This window comes from Bufo gargarizans, unplaced genomic scaffold, assembly GCF_014858855.1.
Source record: "Bufo gargarizans isolate SCDJY-AF-19 unplaced genomic scaffold, ASM1485885v1 fragScaff_scaffold_377_pilon, whole genome shotgun sequence".
NCBI lineage: Eukaryota > Metazoa > Chordata > Amphibia > Anura > Bufonidae > Bufo > Bufo gargarizans.
In genome coordinates, this window is record NW_025334105.1 from 182,977 (window position 1) to 207,819 (window position 24,843).

Below are 24,843 nucleotides of genomic sequence, written 5' to 3' on the forward strand. Positions count from 1 at the left end.
AGCATGCTGCGATTTTCACGCAACGCAAAAGTGATGCGTGAAAATCACCGCTCATGTGCACAGCCCCATAGAAATGAATGGGTCTGGATTCAGTGCGGGTGCAATGCGTTCACTTCACGCATTGCATCCGCACGGAAATCTCGCCCGTGTAAAAGAGGCCTAACAGTCAGGATACAGGGGTCCTAGTGAAGGGTGTGAGTAGTTCTGCATTCACTTATTTTTCTGCTCTGCTAATCTTGGATGTTATATGATAACCCCATGTAGGTTTACTTTCCCCTCCATGTTCTTCTCAGGGTGACTTAGGACAAGAAGCACAAAGGTTGATATCATTCAGATTTATTTCATGTCATGTGGAATTGCAGGGACCATAGTTCTATTCTTCTGGAGAGATCCCTTACATGGCATCCATTTCCATAATCCACATCTGCATGGAGGAAGACTTCACACCTCACAACCAATTTTGCAGTCAACGTCACAGCTCTTCTGGTTGGGAGTCCACAGGCTTAGGGTTTGACTGCAATTAAGGAGATTTTTTTTTCAAATTTCAGAAGACTTGACATCTATGTAAAGAATGAGGAGACTTCATTTCAAGATGTCCAGGGGTCAGAGGGTGGGGGGTAACTATAGGGGGTTAACTTGTGTAAGGGGTTAACTATAGGGGTTCAGAAGAAGCAGTCACACCCAAACCTTAGTGACTAAGGCCCCTTTCACACTTGCATTGTTGGTTTCTGGTATTGAGATCCAGCAGAGGAAACGTTTTAGTTTAGTCCTAGTGCATTCTGAATGGAAAGAGATCCATTTAGGATGTATTCTGTTCCTGCAACATTCCATTTTGTGACAGGACACAAATAAATCCGGCACAGAAAACTATGCAAGTCTATGGTGACAAATCAATTTTTTTTATGGAGCCAAAAAAACTGATCCATCACCCATTGACTTTCAATGTATTTAGTGACTGTTATTTGCCGTTTTGATTTCACACAACCGCATTCTAATGGAATAGATGCATCCTGATGTGCAAAATCTAAATGAGATCCTCTGCTGGGTCTCAATACTGAAATTAACAGCACAAGTGTGGAAGTAACCTAAGGGAACAAAGATTTTTCTGCAACAATAGAAGACCACAGTATTATAAATGTGATGGGAGCAGGAGCTCCAGGTTACCCTGTAGATACACACAACCAGAAAAAGTCTCATATTTGACAACAGGTAGAAAAGAGAACTTTTACAGATTTGTTCTCCTTCTCCAGACATTTTCCCCGGCACATGTATAATAACTTACTTCTACATAGAGGGGTCCTGGCACGTGTCTTGACATTCTGGAGTACAGCACTTCTTTGCTCCAGGACAGTCTTGATCAGAGATGCATAGCGGTGGGAGAATTGGACGCTTGCACAGTTTGCTCGGACTAGGGCAGGATCCAGGCTTTTCTGCAGTAGATGATATTTATTTTAACAATGCAAAACGATGGCAGTAATATTCAACAGTCTAATACTAATGTAACAGCAATATATACCAGTAAGCCTGAGCTGCTCTCCAGCAGAAGATGGGACACAATCTAAAGCTATGAGTTGTTTTGTCCCCTCTTGGCATTGCGATGAGCCAGCCACTATACCTTCCAATGCAGAACTGAAGAGTTTGGTGCTGAACTCCTTTTGCCCCAGTCTTTAGGTCAGTTATCTCCTTGTTTGTATCACGTCTGATATGGAAGGTAACAGACGTGAGGCGCAAAAGGAAGGGAAGGAGAGTACCCTTCCACTAGGGAGAGGAAGGAGTGGTGACCGCTAGCTTATCTGGCACTGGCACCTGGCTGCCCTGATGTCCCTAGATGGGCTGCTAACCCGTACGTCAATCACATGCCTCGTCCCTAGCTTACCCTGAAATAAGCCCTAGGAAGTGAATAGGGCGGTAGGAGCAGTAGTCCTCACCACTGACACCCAGGGTAACAACAGGGAAAGGACAAACAATTCCCGAAGGGAGACAACAAACAGGAGACAACAGGAGTGAACCGGAGAGCCAAAAGCTCCAGTTCCAACGGCTCTACAGCAACAGTTGTCCACCTGAGGTCAGTATAGAAGATCTGGAAAGAAGGTCTATATCTGGCAACAAGGGAAGCAGAAAGGGAGAATATATAGTAGCTGGGAGTGGCTGACAGAACAGCTGAAAGGAAAAGCTACAGATTCCTAAATGGGACAAAAAGAATCAAACCTAAGCAGGAAAACCTGGAACGGAATCAATTCCCACCACTAGGTCATGGAGCGATCTATTGAAACCGAGCGAGTAGCCATCCGCTGTGACCTTCTGACCCCAGGCACAACAGGGTCAGCGATAGGTCGTGACACCCTCGTAACAGTTTGGTTGTCTTAAAAAGTGCTTATAGATATCAAGAGTCTTACACTTAGTAAAAAGGCCTCTCTGTAGAATGGATGCCCAGTAAGGCCCCCAGTGGCTCCTGTAGCTCTTTTGTGCTATGATAATAGTCTCTAGAAGATCTACTCATTTCAGATATTGATTATTGGGAAGGTTTTTTGCCAGGACATTGCATGTGTGTAGTTTTCATTAGCACCAAGTTATCATATCACATATAAAATACAGTTTGACTTTTATTACATTTGTTGGAATAGAATACTTTTAATTTTTATTCTGTTTTACGTCATGTGCAGTGCTCATGGACTGTAAATGTGTATTATCTATATCACCCTGAGGTGCCATGGTTGGCGTTGACTGGGGCAGCTTAAGGTTTAAACTGTGGGGACCAGAGATAAGGGTGTTTGTCCATGTAGAAGCAGCCGGAGGACCAAGTTGTGCGGCCAAAAGCCTTAAGTCTGCGCAGTCCACAAATTAATTAGTTAATGGCTGTGAGAATCTAGGCAAACTCTTAAAAGGGTTCTTGGGCATGAAACATACTGTGGACCTTTGGAAAAAAAAGAGGGTTTTAAAAATACCTAATGATTAGGGATGATAGAGCATGCTCGGTCAAACACCTGTTAGGCTCGAGCATCTTGATGCTCGGCACATGGCGGTACTCATCCAAGTACCACATGTGCTCAAGTCTCCTCCCCGCATGTTTCTTGGCTACTGGCATTACATTGATTGGCTGTCCGGAACGCGTCCGAGTGCTATAAAGCACTCGATGACACATGTACGGCTTAGTCTTAGTCAGGGAGAGCTGAGCATAGCAAGGGAAAGACAGTATAGGGAGTGTTATTGGATGATTTTTTTTAGAAAAACTATTTAGAGACCCAAAAGTCCTTTTAAGGACTAGTGTGTGTGACAGCAGCAATATATATTTTTAGCACATCCTGCGCTAAATAGAGTCTAATGGGCCGCTGTGGACAGTTACATTATCCGAGCAACATCTCCTGTGTTGAGTTTGTGCATCCCTAAAAAAAAAAAAAAAATCAGTGACATCCAGTGTACTTTTTCCGTAGATGCTTTGGAAGCAGGCACAAACAGTCATCCATGATACCTAGCTTCATGTCCCAGTTTACAGGGCAGCGCAGGACACCACTCTCGAAGTCAGACCAGTGCGACCAGGCGGTCGGTTGGATTGCAGCAGATAATGCCCGCTCCCACCATGGAGAGTCTGGGCAAACAAGTGATCCCCTACTCTGATATTCCAAGGCCCTCTTTTCCTCGCCATTCCTTGATTTGGCCCTCCCGCCAAGCACTCTTGAAGAGGGACAGATCCAGAACCCTCACCCTGATGCGCGGCCTAGTGTCACAAGGAGGGAAACATTTTGGAAGATTGTGAAGGAGTACATAGCAGACCGTGTCAGCGTTCTCAATGATCCCCAAGTGCCTTACAACTACTGGGTGACCAAGCTGGACACGTGGCGCGAACTGGCGCTCTACACCTTGGAGGTCCTGGCCTGCCCTGCCACCAGCATTTTGTCTGAGCGGGTATTTAGTGCTGCTGGCGGCATTATAACAGATAAGTGTATCCGCCTGTCAACTGAAAATGCTGACAGGTTGACTCTTATAAAAATCAACAAGGCCTGGATTGACCGTTACCTCTACTCCACCAGAGGAAAGCGGCTGAACATAAAGGCACTTTAAATGTGGCTTCTATGATGTATTGAATACACTGTATTCCCATGCACCCCTTCCACCACAAACAAGGGTATGTGGTTGAATCTTACTTTTCTCATCCTCCATCATATCAACATGCTTATTTGTTGCATATATGCCCTTTGCATATAATGTTTTACAGAGTCAGCTCACCAGCAGGTCCGCACCAAAAAAAACTTGAGATGCTCCGACACAGATTTCGGACTAGTATTTTATGTTATTACTGAGAGATCTCAAACGCTTCCCATAACTGCAGTGCAGCCACAATGTCTGACTGGGATGAGCGAACCCTTGGAAGTTTGGGTTCGGCCAAACTTCAGGTCAAAGTTAGGGGTCGGGGCCCGAACTTGACCCCGAACCCGGACCCCAATAAATTCAATAGGGACCCGAATTTCACTTTTTTAATGTTTCCGTTATCACATGGTCATAACGGAAAACAGCATTCTTAAGACAAAATGCTAAATAAATGGCCATTGAGGGGTAAAAAAGAAAAACTCACCTCATTCACCTGATAGTGTAGCCGGTATACTCTTCCTTCTTCAAGACCTGCAAAAGAACCTGCAATGACGTCACTACAGGTCCTGCTGAATGAAGATAGAAGGACCCGAGATGAGGTTACCACGCTCACCAAGTGGAAAGCACGGTGATGTCACCGCAGGTCCTTCTATCTTCTTTCAGCAGGACCTGTGGTGACATCACCGCGCTCACCACATGTTGAGCGCAGTGACGTCATCGCAGGTCCTGAAGAAAGAAGAAGATACCGGCTGCACGATCAAGTAGATGAGGTGAGTTTTTTTTTATTATTATTTTAAACCCCTCAATGGCCATTTTATTTAGCATTCTGTCTTAAGAATGTTATTATTTTCCGTTATACCCATGTTATAACGGAAAATAATAAAATCACCCGAACACCGAATCCGAACTTCAACTGTCTATGTCACCACCAGCACAACTAAGTGGTACAGCAGCAACTGCACCATCAACAGCTTGGCCAAGTAGACGTCCATATAGATCTTGCACATTGCAATGTTTGTCTTCCAGCACTGTGGAGAACAACTGCCAAAGGTAAGATATTCACTCAGAGCTAGCAGCAGCTGTGCTTGGCTTACACACCCATCTTAATTATGCGTAGGCCTCTAAATAACTTTGGTACATCCTCTAGCGGGCCATGCAACAAAAAAAAAAATGTTATGCCAGTGAGAACTAGATAACAGCATTTACAAATCTGTGCAGAGGTCATTGTACAAGGAAAGAACAGATCAGCTTTGACCGTTACCCATCATGAATGGTGGATCCTGTCTTATCTGTCATTCCAATCCTGCCTGTAATGATATCACCTCTGTGTATAGATAAGCAGGTAACTGCAGTAAAGTGATCTGTGCAGCCGAAGAAGTGGCACCAATTAGGCTTAGTGGTCAGTGTGAAAACTGCAGGATTTTTTGTTCAAATATAGATATTGGCATGGAAAACATTAACATATTTTTAAAGAAATTTTGCTTAACATAGAAGTAATTTAAACAATAGGTAATTTTCTGGAGACAGTCCCTTTAAGTCTACACCAGCTCCATTGCTGGTTTAGAGTTAAGAAATTTTCTATGCCAAAAACTGCTGGCCCACCCTCCTCCCGGCCCACACCATGCCCCCTTTCTGCAATCTGTCAGAAAGACAGCAAGAAAAAAAAAAAAAAAAAAAAAGTCTGATTTTGTTGCAAAATGCATGTAACAAAATCTGCACTGCTATATGCCACAACATTGGTGTATATCAGTTAATAAATGAGCCCCTAAGTGTTTAAAATCACTAGTTCAATAATGACATTTTTTACTAAAATGTAACACGGTCTCATGCAGTAATGGGTCCACTAACAGATGCAGTAAAAGGTCTTTCAATGCATTCAATATAATGGGTATAACAATGGCATTATTGTACTAAATGCTTTTGCTGTAATGCATTTCATTGTATAACACCTATAACGTACTGAAAAACAAGCAGTTACTCGGAGTTTGCAGCAGAATGCTATCGGGATGCTGTGCAGACAATAAGCCCATGTAGAAAGCTTTCTCCCTGTTCATATACAGAACTTCCAGGCCGAGTTGCTGTAGCAGCAAGCAGCTGTATTAAGTACAGAGTGACCGGCCCCTCAGTCTCTCAAAGCTTTCCCTGATCAAATTCCCCAAAATCTACACAATTCTATTTCTTCCTATAGTGTTCCTGTCAAACTACATTAGTGGCGTGTGTCCATGCTCATTTTTTTTGTCACTGTCAGACACTCATTCCAGGTCAGAAGCTGAACACAGTATGATGCTTTCCTCCCTGCCTACTACCCCCTAATTGTCTGAGGAGGCTTTCTTTCAGGACAAGCCCTCTCCCCCACTTTCTACCAGTGTCATGTGATCCTCCATCTTTCTCCCTCATGGCTTTCTTCGCCAATGTTAGTAGTTTTAGGTTCATTTGGTGGACAAATTATTGTGAAATTTGTAACTAATCCAATTTTTTTTTAGAACCAATTTGCTCATCTCTAATGAGTTGATAAAGTGTATCAAGCAGCTAATATCCCACTGACTTTCTCTCAGCCATCTCTTTCTGGACAAGGTGGTATGTGACAATGGCAAACACACCACCGCTACTATACATTTGGGGGAAATAACACATGCTCCCTGCATGACACATGCTATTTAGTGGTGTACCATGGCTTGCAGAAGATGTTTACCATGTCCATGAGACTGTCCTTGAATTTCAACCATTCATATATAACAGCCTCCTGGACTTGCAAAGACAGTATGGTCAAAAATTTGCAATGTTCTAAATTGCTAGAATTCTACCTTGCAAATGATGGAACGTCTGTATGAGCATCATAAAGCAGTAAATGAATTCCTCATGCACCACTGCCACTACCCGTACACAGCAGCCACTACTACTAGTATTGCCACTACTGCCTTCTCGGTTTCATGCTGTGCCACCATTATTGTGGCCACAAACTACTATTAACCACCTGCCTTTACCACATGTGCACTGTACTGCTGCTGACCCAATATAAGGGAGTATTTTTCAAAACAAGCCACTGTTTATTTTTTCTGGACAATTAACCTTTGCCCCTGTATAAATATGGATTTGCCCTTTTTTTAATGCTTGTGCAGAACAAGCTGCTCTTTCTTCTGACATTGAAATGTATAAACAGGGGAAGGGCTCTACCCCCATTGAGGCATACTTTTTGAAAACTTGGTCTCAAACTTCTGTTTCTTTTTCTCGTAAGACTTTGTGTGCTTATATAACAGAAAAACCTCAGAAACCTCAGCGTGTCATACAAATGTAGCCAGCAGCAAAAATCAGTGGGTTAGTGCTCCATCCCAATAGTGCAAGTTGATACCAACGTTAAGCTTTACAACTTCTAGACAAACTAGGTCTGAATGATAAACTAATGCGATAACGCACCAGATAGGACTTAAATCCTGGCTACATCAGTATACAAATTTACAGGCCAATTTGAGCACTTGATTCGGCTATAATCAGTTTAGGCCTAAATCAAATTTTTTGAAGGCTTTGGCGAATTGGACAAAATTAATTTCAAGAAATAGGCTCATCTCTAATTTGAATTCATTGCCGAGAAGAAGTTTGAAATGTGTCTGCAGATTTTGTCTTATCACTGTCTTCCATTATATCTTAATTGATGTTTACCAGATATTACCAGATGCTGGATCTATGAAAAATTTCTAGCAGATCTTATATTAATTAGGAAAGGACAATTTGATTACATGTCGATAGGGGCAGGCTTTTAAAACAAGACTTCCAGTCCATCATCAGATCCAAAATCAAAGGGACATTATACTTTAAGTTATGTTTGCAATGGTAGACATTCTATAATATACAAAGTGGTTGGGTGTATTACAGGGTATGGACTACCCTACATTTAGTGAGGCTTCTAGCACAAGAATGACATTTCTGAAATGATTGAATTTCAAATTTTCATTAACCCCCAGTATAATAATTTTCTGTTTATTTGCATGACATGTTGGGATCATATCTGGTGAAAAAGTTAAGAAATTCAAATCCTTGAATCTCCATTTTTGTGTGTAAAAGCTAGAAATAAAGCTCAGCCTAGCTTGATGTTCCTGGGGGGATACATCAAATGGAAAAGGATTTAGGAAAACTAGAGGAATGGTCAAAAATGTAATGTTGATAAGTGCAAAATAATGCACCTGGGGCGCAAAAACCCAAGAGCAGAATATAAAATCAGTGATGCAGTCCTAACCTCAGTATCTGAGGAAAGGGATTTAGGGATCATTATTTCAGAAGACTTAAAGGTAGGCAGACAATGTCATAGAGCAGCAGGAAATACTAGCAGAATGCTTGGGTGTATAGGGAGAGGCATTACCAGTAGAAAGAGGGAGGTGCTCATGCCGCTCTACAGAGCACTAGTGAGACCTCATCTGGAGTATTGTGCTCAGTACTGGAGACCATATCTCCAGAAGGATATTGATACTTTGGAGAGAGTTCAGAGAAGAGCTACTAAACTAGTACATGGATTGCAGGATAAAACTTACCAGGAAAGATTAAAGGACCTTAACATGTATAGCTTGGAAGAAAGACGAGACAGACAGAGGGGATATGATAGAAACTGCTAAATACATAAAGGGAATCAACAAGGTAAAAGAGGAGAGAATATTTTAAAGAAGAAAAACTGCTACAAGAGGACATAGTTTTAAATTAGAGGGGAAAAGGTTTAAAAGTAACATCAGGAAGTATTACTTTACTGAGAGAGTAGTGGATGCATGGAATAGCCTTCCTGCAGAAGTGGTAGCTGCAAATACAGTGGAGGAGTTTAAGCATGCATGGGATAGGCATAAGGCCATCCTTCATATAAGATAGGGCTGGGGGCTATTCATAGTATTCAGTATATTGGGCAGACTAGATGGGCCAAACAGTTCTTATCTGCCGACACATTCTATGTTTGATTGTGTTCTCACTAAGAACAAGAACCACTGCCAAAACACCTAGATGGCTTATCTCCTCAAGAACCAAAGGATTGAGATCCAACAGCTCACTCTCTCCTCTGACATCTGCGGCTGGGTAAGAGTCAGGAGGCCTCATCCAACCAAAATCGGTGGGTTCGGTTGACATTAATCTAATGTGTATGGCCATCAAACGCTGTAACTGGATGTCCCCTGCTATAAAGAGGAAAATTCTGCTAAAAGGGTCTGCTATTAGCTGGTTCTTGTGTCTAATGAGATATCTACAATCCTATGAAGAATCATTGACACAACATTAGGATGTTATGGCTCTTCTCTGATGACAAACTTAACTCCGCTGGACCTGTATCAGTAGTTCTCCAGAGCTGGTTCCCTGGTTTAATGTAAACATGATTAAGATGTGTGTAAAGCTGTAATATGTCATATTTACCATTCTTAACTGCCTGGCACTGCAGGGTGTTATCGGACAGGCAGCATTTCTGCTTCCGTGGGCAGTCAGAGTCTCGGTTACACAGGGCTTTATAAAATGTGAGGCAGGACAAGTTCTCGATGCTGGTGGGGCATACCCCATCATGTTCTGTAGATACAAGATACAGGACATATCATCTGCATGAGCATACACAACCATTAACTAAATTGCAAGCAGGCCATCACGCCTATCATTATCTCAGTAGGGACAGACAAGAATCAGATCGGTGTATAGAGCACCCTGGTCACCATCTATAGAGGACTACCAGGACTACACCATCTGCTGCCTGGCAACCTTTTCACTCACACAACATATTCATTAGGACTGTATGGCCTCTGTTATCAGCAAAGTAACCCTTTAACTGACTAAACTACCAGGATGTGTAGCCTCCCCCCTCTTCCACTTTTAGGTAAATATGAGATTTAGGGTGCGGCAGGATGTCAAACTCAAGACTAGAGAAACATGTGTACTTGTCATGCTATATTAAGCAATAACTTGTACAAAAGAGAAGAAAAACCACCAATGACAACTCCTGATAACAGAAAGCAATAGTGGAGAGTGTAATGTGGCCATTGTTGGAGGTCGACAGTGAATATGGGTTGTGTATTGCAAAGTTACAAAACTGGAGGGGCGATCCATAGTTCAATCTACGGACCTCCAGATTCTCCCTCATTACAACAAAGGAAACAATAAACTGCCCTGCGATGGCAAAAATAGTTGTTCCTTGCTGGATCTGGTAATTTCAGTATTTGGCTACACGATGACCACTTCCACCATATTTATATATACATCTCAGTTACCCTGTTCTGGAGTCACACATTTCAGTCCACACCGGTCACAGCATTTCTCCTTCCCAGTGCAGTTGCTGTCAGTTTTACACTTTGGAAAATCAATTTTGAAGCACTTTTTCTTTGGTGCTGGACATTGTCCTGGCTTCACTACAAGATGAAGAAGAAGACAGAGACCTCTGGTTAGAGTGGAGCGCCTTATACAGTGGTTGACTTAGCCTCATCATCTGAACATCTTGGATTGTCACCTGGCTATTGAGACAACAACATGATGCTGGCTATCATTTTATTTGTCTAATATTGGGGCAGATCATATACCTGAATGGTGACTTCCGAATCTTCCACCTCAGCAGTACTCATCTCTGCAATAACTAGACCAGGTGTTTGCAAACTTTGGCTCTCCAGATGTAATGAAACTTTAACCATCAGCATGCTCTCCCAGCTCCAAACAGAGTTTTAGTTTCACCACAGTTGTAGATTTACCTGCTGATTATTTCCTCTGGGTCATCAAAGGCCTGAGAACAGACTTTGGGCCAGATTTATCATTAGCTCAAGTCAGAATAATGGAGTAAAAAAGTTGCAAGTTTTTGCGCAATCACTAAAACTGCGCAAAAATTTGCAAATTATTTCTGCTCTGCACTATGCTCGCCAGTTTTGTGAAAGTGGGCGTGTTTTCTTATGTAAATTAATCTCTAGACAGATTTACTATTGAGACCATTTAAAAAAAGTCACAAAAAAATTTGCTATTTCACTCCAGTGAGGACCATGCTTATCTTATGAGACTTTTTTATAGAACATATGACTTCTTCATAAAGACGTGCGACTTTTGTAAAGCTGCTTACTGACGGATAAACTGCTACCGTCAAACCACATTTATCACAGTCTTAAAGGGCCGATCATGAATCTGACTTGGCTAAAACGGACTTTAGACATATGTGAAAGTGGAGTGATCTGTCAGAGTCATGATAAATCTGGCCCTTTGTCATTTCACATATTGAACAATAGTAGAAGTAAATATAAAAAACATTGTAATAAACTAACATTCTCTCTCAATTCCTTGATAAACCTTAATTGCCAAAACCAAAATGGGCTGCCTGCTTACTGAAGGATCATCCCATAGAAGTCTATGGAGAGGGAAGGGAGGAGCAGTGAGCACCAGATTGAGATAGAGAAACAATAATTACTTAGCAGCTAAGAGTAAGTATAATATCCCAACCCAAGTGCTTTATTCACTTCTATACTGCTCAGTACTTCTCTATAATTTCCACGGACAGATATGATATAAGACGGTCTCTACCCACTGGTTCAGGGACAACTGAAAATTATAGATGAAGTCTCTAGCATAGAAAACTGCTCAAAAAATGTTTTATGATACTAGTCATATAATGGTCAGACATAATGCTATTGATTGTATATACAAATGGCATCTTATTCTGAAAAGTCATCAGCAGGTACCCTTCTATGTACAATCTACTATTTGGTGGAACATGACTTTAATGAGCAATAGCAAAGTTATGAAGCGATACAGATCAACAGTGCAATACGTGGAAGTCAAGTTACATAAAAGTTAATTGAGATAAAATGGCGCATCAGTGATATGTGACCTGATCCTAAATAACCCAGTTCTATCCAGCCCTTCCCAAATACTTCTAGCTCCCATCTGTATGGGAGTACCACATTGTTACCAGGAAGGTGGCCCAAACCTTTTTTTGCCCACAATATCTTGGCAACCTTAATGCAGACAAGTGAGTGAGTGAAATTACATCCCAATAGCCATATACCTCACCTGTCACTGTTGGGACGCACCGGCGGTTGCAGCCTGAGCAGCAGCAGCGGTCGGTTCCTTGGCACTGATCATCTGAGTGGCACTCTGGAGGTGAAGGCCTGACATGCACACAGATCGAATGGTTGAAGTATGGACAGGAATCTTTCTTAACTGTAAAGAGACAACATTGTAAATAATGCTAGCTGTCTACTGGTCCTCACTAAAAATTGTGATCCCTTATAATTCCACCACCAATTACTGTGACCCTCCCCTCCAACACAGCCTTTATTGGTGACACCTGTGGACCCTGCTAGAGATTGTGATCCCTTCTAGTGCTGACACCTGTGGTCCTAGCTAATTGTGATTTACTACTATACTAATATCTGGTCTATTATAATAACTGATCTCTTCCACTGCCATATCCTGTGGCCTCCACTGTAAAGGTGGCAAATCCATTGCATCCCCCTATGGCCCCCAGTAGTAGCAAAGTAGTGATCCCTTTAAGTACTGACCCCTGTGATGTACACCAGAAAGTCAACCCCTTCCAATACTGATGCATATGGTTTCCACTAGTAACTGATATCCTCCAATACTGACCCTTGTTTTCTCCACCAGTCCTGATACCTGTGGTCTCTATTAGTAACTTTGATTTCCACTAGTCAATGTGACTAACTACAATACACATCTGTCTACTATACCATCTGTAGTTACTTCCAACCCCTGAGCACCTCGCTAGTATCTGTGTTTTGTCGGGCATATTCATATCTGCACATTAAGGTCTGACAATATTAGAACCAAAATGGAGATTCACATTACCTTTAAGAGGCCAAAAACTCTGCTGGAATAAGCCAGAGAAGATCATGATGGTCACTGGCATACAATGTATATTGTTTTAAAAGTTATTGCCAACAGATGTGGTATCTTAAGAGAATGTAATGGGTCTCACATAAACTGTCTCAACTACCGGGGTCAAGAGAGGTTATTGCTTAAAAACACTGGTTTCTCTAAACATATCAGTCTGAGGAACAATGGGTGTTATATAGCTAAGCCAGATCTGATAAGAGACATCCATAAAACACATCTGGTGTGGAATGGGTATCTTTTCGTATATATATATATATATATACTCCTGTGTGCATTTATTTAGCGTTTGAACTTGTTAATGATTCATATATATACTATGCAATATTAATGTACTATAACCAATTAATAATGTATCTTTTTGTATTGTATCTCACTGAGGGAATATAGAGAGCTAAGTTGTATGTTCTTAAAGAAGGATCTATTCAGAGGAACTGATGGTATCTCAAACATCATTACTCGAATAGCTGTGACAATTAGATGTATACAAACCAGGGCAAAAGCTAGAAGTTTATGGTTCTCTTATCTGACCATAAATAAGATGGTCTGTTGACTGTCAAAATGGATCCGTGATGTCTGGGAAAGTGATCCTAAAGTGTCAGAGAGAATGCCTCCTAATTGATTTAAGTTGGGAGAGACCAAAGGTTAAGAGGTGTAATAAAGCCGGATATATATGTTAATTCTAAAAATTGCTATATGATACAACAGTGCCATCAAGTGGTAGATGGGCAGGAGGAATGCCAATTAAACGACATCATCCCCATGATTACCATACGTAACACCCACCTTATCTAATTGGAAATCCCTAATCCAAGAGGGGATGGGCATAGATAAGGATGTGGATATCTAAACCAGTTTTTGAGGAGAAGAAAAAACTAAGATCACTTGAAAAATCACTTGAGACAAAGAGGACTGGAGCCAAACATCACTTGGAACTTCTTCAGGGAGAACACTTGGGAATTCATTCATCAGCATCACTTCACACGTCAGGAACGTACCTCAGGACGGGATAGATCTGAATCTTGGAAAGCTGGGTCCCTTCTAAAAGCTCTTTATCCCAAAGCAAGGGGTAATGTATAATCCATTTTATTTGCAGTAATTATAAATCGCTCCAATTGGCATATAGTTGAGACCCCATTATTAGTGGGTCTATAGTGTTAAAGCAATAATTTTATGGGAAATTTTAATGAACGTGCACATCATTAGAATTTCTGTAATATTGCTATCAGAGTGAAATCTCTGATCGGATTTTATTATCCGTAGTTAGGTCAACGGGCGTATTTATAAGGTGTCTCTTACTGCCATATTCTCTGATTGAGCATAAGGGATTTTCCACAGATTCATTTCTATTGTTTTTTTTGTTGTTGTTGTTACATTATAATATTTTGATTACCAGTATATTAATCGGTAATAATTTGATAAAAGGAAAAAGTAGTATTATATTGTACTTAAGTCAGCCTGTAAACGGTGGAACACCATCTTATGGTCAATTTTGATATTATCTTTGTATTCATTTGTATGCCATGTTTTCTGCTTGTATTTATAATAAATTATATTTTGTATAATTAATTGCACCCTGTTTCATTAGCTGCACAAATTAATTTTAGATCTCATCAATAAAAGAACTGGCGTTTATATGTCCGCCAATTAAATTTTTCAATTTTTTTTTTATTTTTATTTTTCATAAAAATATCAAATCATATTTTTATGGTTTCATATCTTATGTAAAATAAATACCCGACAGTTTTCCTTTAAGGGGTATTCCAGTTTGAAGCCATCTCCTATCGACAGGATAGGGGATAACTATTAGATCAGCCAGGGTCCTACCACTGGGACCTCCACCAATTATGACAATGGGTATGTATTCCCCAATGAGCCCCTGAAAATGAACATAGCTGGAGGTGAGGCATGCGCACTGAGACTCCATTCATTGCTATGGGAGTTTGAGATATCCAAGTGCTATACTCGATTATCTCTGTAACTGCGTAACTGCCACTGTGTTCATTTTTGGAGTACAGAGTCACCGGTCTCATGATCGATGGGGATCCTGGTGGTAGGACCTACACTGATTAATAGTCATCTCCTATCCTGTGGATACAGGATAACTTGTAACCACTGGAATATCCCTTTAATGCTAATATCTCTGGTGCTCAACAGTATCTTTGGTCTCATTCAATACAGCCCCCTTTGGTTTCCACTGGTAATGGTAATATCCTCCAGTAAACCCCACGTAGTCTTCACTAGTAACTGTAATGAGATCAAGTTGTGCCCCAGTGGCCCCTACTAGATATTGCTATCCTCCAGATAGTTCCCCTGAGTAGTCCTGGTGATCCAGATGAGAAGACTCCTCAGGATTTCCACAATTTACCTTGTAGAGGAAGCAGGCAGCGCTTTTTACATCCCGAGAAGCAGCATTTCTTCTTCCCCTCACATTCTTGGTCTAGATCACAATCTGGTAAGTAGTGAATTGTGGGATTGTCACACCTCGGGTAGTCCACATCCGCAGGACAAGTCCCCGGCTTCTCCAAGTCAAAAACTGATATGTAAGAAAAAAAAAAACAAACGAGTAGTGTTGATTGTGAATAATGCCACTTTGAGAATTTGCAAATATGTAGAACATAGTGCAATATTATATATATATATATACACATACATATATATATATATATATATATATATATATATATATATATTCTAGATTTATTTCTTTTTTTATCTGAACCTATGATCCCTCCCTGCTTTTTGCTTGTGGGCCAATGAGAAGGCTGCAATGTCTGAGCTTAGCAAAATCCCTAGCAATCAATAGGAAAGTTGCCTCCCCCTTACTATCTAAGAACCTCCCCAGCAAGAAAGATAGAGAGTCATTACATTAGATAGTTAGAGTGTGTATAATATATATATATATATATATATATATATATATATATATATATATATATATATATATATATATATATATATATATTACAGATAGTTAGTGGGAGATAGTCAGTGTAGGTTAGATCCTGATAGTGTAGCTGATTAATGCATTAAGTGTTGTTGTGGACAGCAGAACCCATCAGTAATATGTAGTCAGTCCTGCTAAAATGTGAAGTTGCATGTGTTGCGCAAAAATATTTGCATCATTAATTGCCGATTTGCACAATCGTGAATATATTGGAGAACTTTATCGGCCTATAAACCTATTGTAATGTTCTGCCGTGCCAACCATTTAGCAGCTTGAAAAATTTAGCAAAAGTGACCAACGCCTGTATTGCGCAAGCATTACACGAATATTACATTGCCGGTTTTCGCAATCAAGAAAATAGCGAATTCTGGAATTCGCAAATGTATGACGAATATTTGCAAAGTATCACGAATTTGATTATTGCCCCTGCCGCTCATCACTAATAACGAGAAGACACAGGACGCAATGGAGGTCACAGGTTACATAGTTAATATAGTTAAAAAAATAATATACAAGTCAATCAAGTTCAACCAAGGGAAAGGTGGGGACGCAAATCCCAAAAGCAATTAAGACTCAGATGTCAACACGTTTTCAGAAGCATAATTTTTTTTTACTTTTAAGAATGTCTAAAACCTTTTTGAAACTGTCCACTGTTCCTGCTGTGACCACGTCCTGAGGAAGTCTATTCCACAGTTCTTACAGTAAAGAAGCTTTGACGCTTCTGGAGACTGAACTTTTTCTTCTCCAGTCGGAGGCAGCGCCCCCTTGTCTTTTGAGCACATTTTACATGGAACAGCTTTTCGCAGTATTTTTTGTATGCCCATTTATATACTTGTACAGGTTAATCATGTCCCCCTTAGATATCTCTTCTCAAGACTAAATAAATTCAATTTTAATCTTTCTTCATAATTAAGACCCTCCATGCCCCTTATCAGTTTAGTCGCTCTCCTCTGTACTCTCTCCAGCTCCAGGGCATCCTTTCTATGGACTGGTGCCCAGAACTGGACTGCGTATTCCAGATAAGGTTAAACCAACACTTTGTAAAGTGGTAATATTACATCCCTGTCCCACAAGTTCATGCCTCATTTAATGCATGACAATAGCCTGGTGGCCTTAGAAGCAGCTGATTGACATCGTATGCTGTAATTTAATCTACCATCCACAAGGACACCCAAATCCTTCTCTATAAGTGACTCCCCCAGTGTTACATCCCCTAGGACACAAAGCATGGAGATTATTACTAACTATTACTTGCCAAGTTGAGTGTTCAAGTCAGCTTGTAGTTTATGGACAAGATATGTCACAGGTAAAATATATATATATATATATATATATATATATATATATATATATATATATATATATATACACACACACACACTCACACATATATATACACACACACACACACACACACACACACACATATACACTGAGGCAGTGACAGGTCTCAAGCAGGGTAGATAGTTCGGTCCACACCCCTATTCCACCACAGGCGAGACCAGCTGGAAGTAATCAGGCTGGCACAAAGCACCTCCCAGAGTGTCAGCAAGGGGGAGTGTGTTGCCTGTGGACAGAGGCCTGCAGGCTCTGTGTGGTCCAAGCCAGGAGGGCTGAGTGACCACGATTCCCCAAGAGACACTGGACTGGAGACAGTGGGCGTACTGTGCCCTGTACAGCCAGGAGGCTGTGGGACATTGGCTCAGAAAGCCGCACGTGTTCACAGGGTGTGAACAGGGTCTTAGGTGAGTCAGGGATCTATTTGTTTAGTTAGAGCCTGGACGGGCGAGTGTTTATTATTTTGTTGTTGCGCAATAAATGCACTGTTTGGACATTATATCCGTGTCTGGTGAAGTAACCTGTGAGAATGACCCCCGAAGAAGAGCTAATCCCCCACAACACATATACACACACACACACAATTATAAAAAATAGAAACAAAAGAACGTATTAACCCCATAAGGATGAGACCTAACTTGTCTTAGTTTTTTTTGGGTGTTATAGCATTCACTTTAGCCCTGCTTTAACCCCTTAAGGACACAGCCTTATTTCACCTTAAGGACCAGGCCATTTTTTGCAAATCTGACCAGTGTGACTAAGTGATGATAACTTTAAAACGCTTTGACTTATCCAGGCCGTTCTGAGATTGTTTTTTCGTCACATATTGTACTTCATGACACTGGTAAAATGAAGTCCAAAAAATTAATTTTTTTGCATAATAAAATACCTAATTTACCAAAAATTGGCAAATTCAGTTTCTCTACTTCTATAATACATAGTAATACCCACAAAAATTGTGATGACTTTACATTCCTCATATGTCTACTTCATGTTTGAATTATTTTGGGAATTATATTTTATTTTTTGGGGATGTTACAAGGCTTAGAAGTTTAGAAGCAAATCTTGAAATTTTTCAGAAATTTACAAAAACCCAATTTATAGGGACCACTACAGCTCTGAAGTCACTTTGCGAGGCTTACATAATAGAAACCGCCCAATAATGACCCCATTCTATAAACTACACCCCTCAAGGTATTCAAAACTGATTTTACAAACTTTGTTAACCCTTTAGGTGTTGCACAAGAGTTATTGGCAAATGGGGATGAAATTTGAGAATTTCATTTTTTTGCCTAATTTTCAATTTTAACCCATTTTTTCCACTAACAAAGCAAGGGTTAACAGCCAAACAAGACTATTTCCCTGACTCTGCCGTTTACAGAAACCTTGATTTTAGGCACTCTAAAGTTTCTGATCCCCGCGGTCAGGGACCGTGGGGATCAGAAACTGCAAAAAGCGCAGCAAACCGCAGGTCTGAATTGACCTGCGGTTTGCTGCGATCACCGACACGGGGGGGGGGTCACATGACCCCCCCTGGCGTTGTGACAGGATGCCGGCTGAATGATTTCAGCCGGCATCCTGTTCAGATTAACCCCTGGGCGCCGGAATGCCTATTTAAAGTTAGGACGTACCGGTACGTCCCGTGTCCTTAAGGACTCGGGAAATAGGGCGTACCGGTACGCCCTGTGTCCTTAAGGGGTTAAAGGAGTTGTGCCACAAAAATATTCAGCATTTTTCAAACTAGCACCGGGTCGCACGTTCTCAGTTTAAATCTTAAACCGTCATCAACTACATCTTCGGTTAAAAGCTCTGGAAGTTACAGGGAATGAGGTACAGCAGAAGGGACACACCAGGGGGAGAAAGGACACATACCCTCACTTTCCAGCCTGAAAAAAAAGCTAGCTGAACAATTGGAGCAGTGATTGAGGAAATCTCTGGATCCATTCAAGGTGCATGGCGTGTTCCTTCTTTGTTGGAAAGAGACTGTCATGTACTATACGATGCATGATGTTAATCTTTTACATAAGTCATGACATAGCCCCTTTAAGTGGAACCCAAAACACTCATGTCCATGGCACAGTTAAAAAAAAAAAAAAACAGCATCCCAAAGTATATATTAAAAGCGTAAAATGTGATTTATGCACATGGGGTTTCAGTGAATTGGGGGCCTTTTTAAAAAACTGAGATAACATATGCAGTACCCTAGCATGAAGAGGTATGGTTGGCAAGGGCAGGGTAAACCACTGTGTTCTTCCGCTCTGGGTTAGAGTGGACTGGTCCTACTTCAGGCCAGGATGGGGAGTTCTGGCTAGGACAGTGAGGAGTGTGGACACACATCCAATTGCTCTTACTCCAAGGGTCTTAGAGACCAGCTTCAGATTCAAATTTCCTGTGAGACAACTACAAGGAAACTTGAAAAGCTACAGTGGTAAAAAGTCAGAAGAGTAACCAGCGAGCTACAGTTTAACAGACCCTGCTGCAGGTTAGGGACAATGGTTCAGACACCTGCAGTACGTCAGTCCTGTGGGTATCTGCTATGTTTCCTACGTGTTGTTGATATAGATTTTATTGTATTTGCCATAAGCAAGGAGGAAACACATGCTGAGCTCCTAATAAGTACCAGATCCAATTTCCCTGTGAGACCGACAATCCAATGGGATATTCTGAAACCATATCCAGAGACTAATACTCCAGAGACCTTCAGAATTTAAAAACACAGCTTTAAGAAAGCATCAGTGTGACAAGATAGCAGAGTGTTTAGTGACAGCATTACAAACACAGCTGCAAGGTGAGGGGCTACAGCTCAGACACCATTACCTACCTAAATAATCACCAGGACAGTCCATCAAGCCCGTTTCACAGTGGAAACCTACATATATTATACTAGGAATGTAGAGGACATAGTTAATATTCTCAAGGATACCAATGTGTCAAGATCAAGGAAATTAGTAGTGAGGGAACATAAGCATGCATGTCTCAGAACAAGGTCATATAATGAGAAAGGTGCTATGAGAAGAAAAGAGAAAGTAGACATCAGCTCCATTCCCCCAGCGCTGGTCCAGCTGTGTGACTACATTCTCCATAGCTATAGACTTTGTCTTTTCTTCTCATAGCATCATTCGATAAGAGACAGGACCTGGTGTTTCTGGAAATGATTTCATGTTGTTACTTTTCCTAATTATGACTTCATAGTACATTATTTCATCATCTGTAAGTTGACTACATCATTATATGCAACCTCTATGGCATTCTACTGGGTCATCATACTATTGCCTTGGACATTACTATGTAGCACATACTAGAGCCAGGATGAAAAGACCTTCTTTGTGTTGATCTTCACCACCTGACTCTGGACTGAAATATGAATCCATAACTCTGGATGTTATTACAATGTACATTTTCTAGCTCACTGCTCCGTCTCCATCTCTAGTATTGCTGCCTCTCAATATACATATGACCAAGTTCTATGAGACATAATTATGTGTCCTCATTATTACTGTAGTATTATATCTACCCATAACTAAATCTTATATTTCAATTTCCTTGGCCTTGATACACTTTGGTATCCTTGAGTATATTAATTATATTCTCTATTATTGTGTATATTCCTTACACATCATAATTATATCTATATATTTCTTATTATGTTACAGTTTTAAAAAGTTTTCCATTGGCTGAAATGTCACATGTAAATAACTTAACCTGAAAATAAATCACATTTTGCATACATATTTTGGAGTGCTGGGCTTTTTTCATAACTAGGGATGAGCGAACTCGAACTGTATAGTTCGGGTTCGTACCGAATTTTGGGGTGTCCGTGACACGGACCCGAACATTTTCGTAAAAGTCCGGGTTCGGGTTCGGTGTTCGTCGCTTTCTTCGCGCTTTTGTGACGCTTTCTTGGCGCTTTTTGAAAGGCTGCAAAGCAGCCAATCAACAAGCGTCATACTACTTGCCCCAAGAGGCCATCACAGCCATCCCTACTATTGGCATGGCTGTGATTGGCCAGAGCACCATGTGACCCAGCCTCTATTTAAGCTGGAGTCACATAGCGCCGCCCGTCACTCTGCTCTGATTAGCGTAGGGAGAGGTTGCGGCTGCGACAGTAGAGCGAGATTAGGCAGATTAACTCCTCCAAAGGACTTGATTAACTGATCGATCTGCAGCTGTGGATCATTGAGCTGCTGATCCTCAATTGCTCACTGTTTTTAGGCTGCCCAGACCGTTTGTCAGTCACATTTTTCTGGGGTGATCGGCGGCCATTTTGTGTCTTGTGGTGCGCCAGCACAAGCTGCGACCAAGTGCATTTAACCCTCAATGGTGTGGTTGTTTTTTTGGCTAAAGCCTACATCAGGGTGAAGCTGTCACACCAAGTGCATTTAACCAGCAATAGTCTGTTCATTTTTTGGCCATATACAAAATCAGGGGCAAGCTGCGCCTGTCACCAAGTGCATTTAACCCTCAATGGTGTGGTTGTTTTTTGGCTAAAGCCTACATCAGGGTGAAGCTGTCACACCAAGTGCATTTAACCAGCAATAGTCTGTTCATTTTTTGGCCATATACTAAATCAGGGGCAAGCTGCGCCTGTCACCAAGTGCATTTAACCCTCAATGGTGTGGTTGTTTTTTGGCTAAAGCCTACATCAGGGTGAAGCTGTCACACCAAGTGCATTTAACCAGCAATAGTCTGTTTATTTTTTGGCCATATCCCAGTCTAATTCTGTCACTAAATCCATACCGGTCACCCAGCGCCTAAATACTAGGCCTCAAATTTATATCCAGCTAAATCTGTCCCTAGTGCTGTAGCTGGGCGAGTTATTTAGTGTCCGTTCAAGCACATTTCTTGTTCTGGGTTGAAATACAATTCCCAATTTAGCAATTTCATAATTTAGTGGTTTCTGCTATATCAGAGCTATTTGAAATCTATCCCTAAAAGGGTATATAATATTCAAGGTGCACATTGGGTCATTCAGAATAACTTCACACACACCCGCTACTGTGTATTTCCAAGTCTAATTCTGGCACTAAACCCATACCTGTCACCCAGCGCCTAAATACTAGGCCTCAAATTTATATCCCGCTAAATCTGTCCTTAGTGCTGTAGCTGGGCGAGTTATTTAGTGTCCGTTCAAGCACATTTCTTGTTCTGGGTTGAAATACAATTCCCAATTTAGCAATTTCATAATTTAGTGGTTTCTGCTATATCAGAGCTATTTGAAATCTATCCCTAAAAGGGTATATAATATTCAAGGTGCACATTGGGTCATTCAGAATAACTTCACACACACCCGCTACTGTGTATTTCCAAGTCTAATTCTGGCACTAAACCCATACCTGTCACCCAGCGCCTAAATACTAGGCCTCAAATTTATATCCCGCTAAATCTGTCCCTAGTGCTGTAGCTGGGCGAGTTATTTAGTGTCCGTTCAAGCACATTTCTTGTTCTGGGTTGAAATACAATTCCCAATTTAGCAATTTCATAATTTAGTGGTTTCTGCTATATCAGAGCTATTTGAAATCTATCCCTAAAAGGGTATATAATATTCAAGGTGCACATTGGGTCATTCAGAATAACTTCACACACACCCGCTACTGTGTATTTCCAAGTCTAATTCTGGCACTAAACCCATACCTGTCACCCAGCGCCTAAATACTAGGCCTCAAATTTATATCCCGCTAAATCTGTCCTTAGTGCTGTAGCTGGGCGAGTTATTTAGTGTCCGTTCAAGCACATTTCTTGTTCTGGGTTGAAATACAATTCCCAATTTAGCAATTTCATAATTTAGTGGTTTCTGCTATATCAGAGCTATTTGAAATCTATCCCTAAAAGGGTATATAATATTCAAGGTGCACATTGGGTCATTCAGAATAACTTCACACACACCCGCTACTGTGTATTTCCAAGTCTAATTCTGGCACTAAACCCATACCTGTCACCCAGCGCCTAAATACTAGGCCTCAAATTTATATCCCGCTAAATCTGTCCTTAGTGCTGTAGCTGGGCGAGTTATTTAGTGTCCGTTCAAGCACATTTCTTGTTCTGGGTTGAAATACAATTCCCAATTTAGCAATTTCATAATTTAGTGGTTTCTGCTATATCAGAGCTATTTGAAATCTATCCCTAAAAGGGTATATAATATTCAAGGTGCACATTGGGTCATTCAGAATAACTTCACACACACCCGCTACTGTGTATTTCCAAGTCTAATTCTGGCACTAAACCCATACCTGTCACCCAGCGCCTAAATACTAGGCCTCAAATTTATATCCCGCTAAATCTGTCCCTAGTGCTGTAGCTGGGCGAGTTATTTAGTGTCCGTTCAAGCACATTTCTTGTTCTGGGTTGAAATACAATTCCCAATTTAGCAATTTCATAATTTAGTGGTTTCTGCTATATCAGAGCTATTTGAAATCTATCCCTAAAAGGGTATATAATATTCAAGGTGCACATTGGGTCATTCAGAATAACTTCACACACACCCGCTACTGTGTATTTCCAAGTCTAATTCTGGCACTAAACCCATACCTGTCACCCAGCGCCTAAATACTAGGCCTCAAATTTATATCCCGCTAAATCTGTCCCTAGTGCTGTAGCTGGGCGAGTTATTTAGTGTCCGTTCAAGCACATTTCTTGTTCTGGGTTGAAATACAATTCCCAATTTAGCAATTTCATAATTTAGTGGTTTCTGCTATATCAGAGCTATTTGAAATCTATCCCTAAAAGGGTATATAATATTCAAGGTGCACATTGGGTCATTCAGAATAACTTCACACACACCCGCTACTGTGTATTTCCAAGTCTAATTCTGGCACTAAACCCATACCTGTCACCCAGCGCCTAAATACTAGGCCTCAAATTTATATCCCGCTAAATCTGTCCCTAGTGCTGTAGCTGGGCGAGTTATTTAGTGTCCGTTCAAGCACATTTCTTGTTCTGGGTTGAAATACAATTCCCAATTTAGCAATTTCATAATTTAGTGGTTTCTGCTATATCAGAGCTATTTGAAATCTATCCCTAAAAGGGTATATAATATTCAAGGTGCACATTGGGTCATTCAGAATAACTTCACACACACGCTTCTGTGCATTTCCAAGTCTAATTCTGTCACTAAATCCATACCGGTCACCCAGCGCCTAAATACTAGGCCTCAAATTTATATCCCGCTGAATTTGAATACAATACATTGGGCCAAATAATATATTTGTTGTTGTGGTGAACCATAACAATGAGAAAAACATCTAGTAAGGGACGCGGACGTGGACATGGTCGTGGTGGTGTTAGTGGACCCTCTGGTGCTGGGAGAGGACGTGGCCGTTCTGCCACATCCACACGTCCTAGTGTACCAACTACCTCAGGTCCCAGTAGCCGCCAGAATTTACAGCGATATATGGTGGGGCCCAATGCCGTTCTAAGGATGGTAAGGCCTGAGCAGGTACAGGCATTAGTCAATTGGGTGGCCGACAGTGGATCCAGCACGTTCACATTATCTCCCACCCAGTCTTCTGCAGAAAGCGCACAGATGGCGCCTGAAAACCAACCCCATCAGTCTGTCACATCACCCCCATGCATACCAGGGAAACTGTCTCAGCCTCAAGTTATGCAGCAGTCTCTTATGCTGTTTGAAGACTCCGCTGGCAGGG

General features: G+C 41.1%; 1 protein-coding gene across 3 annotated transcripts in view; it reads right to left on the reverse strand.

Moving 5' to 3' along the window:
• Positions 1–320: 320 nt before the first annotated feature.
• Positions 321–24,843, reverse strand: part of LOC122922458 (WAP four-disulfide core domain protein 3-like) — a 31,568-nt gene continuing 7,045 nt past the window's right edge. The window contains exons 2-7 of one of the 3 annotated variants that reach the window (XM_044273085.1): positions 15,287–15,454; positions 12,079–12,228; positions 10,305–10,442; positions 9,466–9,612; positions 1,283–1,430; positions 321–514 (exon numbers count right to left, since the gene is read on the reverse strand). In XM_044273085.1, the coding sequence (XP_044129020.1) occupies positions 1,285–1,430; positions 9,466–9,612; positions 10,305–10,442; positions 12,079–12,228; positions 15,287–15,454 (749 nt within the window). In that variant the 3' untranslated portion in view covers positions 321–514; positions 1,283–1,284. Of the gene's footprint in view, positions 561–1,282; positions 1,431–9,465; positions 9,613–10,304; positions 10,443–12,078; positions 12,229–15,286; positions 15,455–24,843 lie in introns of all 3 variants that reach the window. The other 2 variants (XM_044273087.1, XM_044273086.1) reach the window with 2 other exon arrangements.